This window comes from Lygodium microphyllum, chromosome 17 (assembly GCF_053477565.2).
Source record: "Lygodium microphyllum isolate KBCC chromosome 17, Lygodium_microphyllum_v1.1.10, whole genome shotgun sequence".
Taxonomy (NCBI): domain Eukaryota; kingdom Viridiplantae; phylum Streptophyta; class Polypodiopsida; order Schizaeales; family Lygodiaceae; genus Lygodium; species Lygodium microphyllum.
This window is the reverse complement of record NC_141151.1, coordinates 75,892,492-75,895,913: the sequence shown is the minus strand read 5'-3', so window position 1 is coordinate 75,895,913 and position 3,422 is coordinate 75,892,492. Positions and strand designations below refer to the sequence as shown.

The following is a 3,422-nucleotide window of genomic DNA, read 5'->3' as shown; positions in this document are numbered from 1 at the left end:
GAGCTCTAGCCCAAGCAATAATCCCATGTATCCACCTATGAAGGTGTCGCCATTGTCTATGTCAAGACCTAGGACACCTGGATCGGCTAAGCTAAACGGCCCAATCAATCTTAGTACTCCTTGTTTGTGTGTGAACTGTGGTAGAGAGAGAGAGAGAGAGAGAGAGAGAGAGAGAGAGAGAGAGAGAGAGAGACCCTTTACGCTCAAAGCAAGGAGAATTTAACTTAGAATATCGAGGCTCTTAGGGGTGGTGGCTTAGTACTTTGTTCTTGGCTTCATCTTCAAAGGTTTCACCTTGAATGATGTTCCCAAGGCCAATGGGGAGGTGGTGGACTCTGGCAAGGATTTGGATGTGGCTCGAGAAGGGATGCCCATGGTGAAAGAAAGTTTGTAGACCAAACAGGTTGGCGAGTCCATTTTGAAACAACAGGTTTCCTTGGACTATTGATTATGAGTACTAGAGTGGATGAAGAAACATGGAGGGGCCTGCTTGGTCAAAGTGTTGGAAACCAATAGGAAAATCCATGTAATCTCTCCCGAGAGTGGATGATAGCATGTCAAACTACATTCCTTTCATGGGTTGTGAGTATAGCTAGAGCAAATTCTTCCTTCAATATAGTCAAAACAAAGTCCGAATTGTCATGTTAGGCTTGTCGTTTGCTATGAAGAGGGTAGCAATGGGGCTGGTTTGTTACTTGTTTGATTTTGGGGGGTTGGGGGCCTTCCTTCAATCCCATCCCATAGTATCCATGTCCTAGTTGGGGTGCTGTGCATGGTGGGGAGTTAGCTGGGTGGAAAACCCAAGTTTGTACCACCACTTGGCAGCCTCGCATCCAATGTTCACGAAAAACTAAGGTTTAATATAAAGTGAATTACAAATTTTCTAAAAAAACCTTCAAAATTAAAAGAATAAGGTTTAAAACCTTGAACTTTTGAAAAATTTTAGTTATAAAAATGACAAATACATGCAATTTGATTCAAAAATCCTTGCAAAAATTTGAGTTAGAGGTTTGTGTATCTACTACAAAAAATATTTTTCGCGAACACTGCTCACATCCCATATGACATGAAACACTAAGACGTGAAACAATAACAGCAATGGTCATGACTCATATGCATGTTTGGCTATTTCTTGTTCACGCTCCGTCTCTCGCATTTAGAAAGCACCATATGCCATGCTTCCTTGAACCTTCCCTAAACTGTGCGCCCGGGGCATGCCCGATATTGTGTACAGGAGCAACTGCCGGCAAATACAAAAGTACGTGAAGTTGCTCGGCTTGGACAAATAATTGTGAGTCACCGCGTTATTGAATGAAGCGACGCAGGACAAGTGCGCTTATTGTAGTGTTTTACGACTTTACATCACTGCGTGTAAGTTGCGTGCATGCAATGATGCATGTACAATGGCCCTCATAAAAATGCACGGAAACTTGCATTAACTGCAGAAACTGTTTGTACAGTGTACACACAGAGAGAGCGTGTGTGTGTGTGTGCGCCCGTGGTCGAGACTAGAGAGAGAGAGAGAGAGAGAGTGAGTGAGTGAGTGAGTGTGTGTGTGTGGGCGCGCGCGCCCGTGGTCGAGACTAGAGAGAGAGAGAGAGAGAGTGTGTGTGTGTGTGAGTGTGTGTGTGTGTGTGTGTGTGTGTGTGTGTGAGCCTTGAGGTAACCACATTGCGCAGGATACAAAACAGCAGCTTACCCTCAGACAGGTACAGAGAGAGAGAGCGTGCAAGACAGTGTAACCTATTCTAATCGCTCACGTTAAGATCCTTACCTTATCTGACTTGAGTTTTTGCCTGATCCCGTACATAATTGCCTGCTTAACATATTATATATGCCTGATCAATAAACCTGAGTACCTTAGCTCACAGCGAGAATTAGCTTAGCTGATAGGGAGATTCCCCCTGATCGAAAAATCAACGATTCCCTGGTAATTAATTAGCGAGCAGAGAACAATGGTTGAATCATAAAGATTATGCTCCAGGTGGAGTCTCAAATAATAGAATCTGCGTGCATATGACGTGTTTGTGTATTGTCCATCTTGCTTTTCTCTCGAAACCTTACGACTGCATCGATCATGTAAACTCCAGTGAGATTACTAATTAGAGATGTGACGTCGATACAGTGAGATTAATACATTGAGATGTGACATCGATACAGCGAGATTAATACATTGAGATGTGATGACATACAGTCAGAAACTGAGGCTGACTTAGCTGTTAAACAGTGATTAAGGACGACTGAATGAGCTATTAAACAGTGATAATTAAGGACGAGAACGATGCAGATGATTATGTATACATGAATTATGATAGGCGGATGAAGAATCAACTTCCCCGATGAAGCATGCCCATGTACTTCCCTTTGATCCAGCGGAAGCTCTTGCGCATGGACGACTTGAGCTTGCCCTCCACAGAGATGGCCTTGTAGCTGGCTAGCCGGCTCTTCCTCTTCACCTCCGGGTCGACAAACCGCATGCTCCACGACCTCGGCTTTACGCTAACATCATGATAATTGCCGCCCTTAATCTCCCCATAATTATAATTATCCTCCTCGGCCTGATCCAGCTGCATTTCCGAGCTGCCATTACTACTATTGGTATTAGTAGTGTACCTGTACGAATGGTAATTAGACGCCCACTTCGCTGCTACAATCTCCCGTTGATACTGCTCCGCCAAAATGCATGGATTGAAGGGGTTGAAGTAGTATTGGGCTGTCGGAATGCGGCTTATCACTAGGTCGGAGCATGTCCGCCTCGACAGGGAAGCCATGTTCGCTGCATGATGATGAAGATGATTATGATCTAAAGAAGGAGAAGTTGACATGGGAGGTTGCCTGAAGCTGCCTGCAGAGGGCTTATTAAGCTCGGTTATAGCTGCCATGATCAGTCGACCCTACTACTCTCAACAGTGTAAGACCCAAGAATTAGAAAGGGACCAAGAAGAAGAAGAAGAAGATAGAAGGGAGGAGGAGAGGATCAGCAATATAAGACCTAAAAATTAGAAAGGGACCAAGACGAAGAAGAAGAAGAAGAAGAAGAAGGAGAGAGGGGGGAGGAGGAGAGGATCATGCTAGGGATCATGTTTTATGAGGTAAACCATATAGCATTGTTCACCAAAAACCAAGATCTAATGTAAAATGGATTGCAAAATTTTCACATCAATACTTTCAAATTTTAAAGAAAAATTTGTCTAAAACCTTGAATTTCGCAACATTTTCCATTATAAAAGTGGCAAATTTTAGAGAAAAAAAAGTTTAAAACCTTGAACTTCACAACATTTTCCATTATGGCAAATACACATAACTCGATTGAGAAATCCTTCCAAAATTTCGAGTTAAAGGCTTCTATATTTGCTACCAAAAAATATCCTTTGTGAGCTATGCTTTATGGTATATACCCTAAGCCTCTAGGTATTAATATG

General features: G+C 42.9%; 1 protein-coding gene across 1 annotated transcript; it reads right to left on the bottom strand.

Annotated features, from left to right (window-relative positions):
• Positions 1 to 1,955: 1,955 nt before the first annotated feature.
• LOC148022050 (uncharacterized) lies at positions 1,956 to 3,084 on the bottom strand. The gene has a single exon (XM_087696690.1). The coding sequence runs from the start codon at positions 2,880 to 2,882 to the stop codon at positions 2,328 to 2,330; it is 555 nt and encodes a 184-aa protein (XP_087552816.1). The 5' UTR covers positions 2,883 to 3,084; the 3' UTR covers positions 1,956 to 2,327.
• Positions 3,085 to 3,422: the final 338 nt, after the last annotated feature.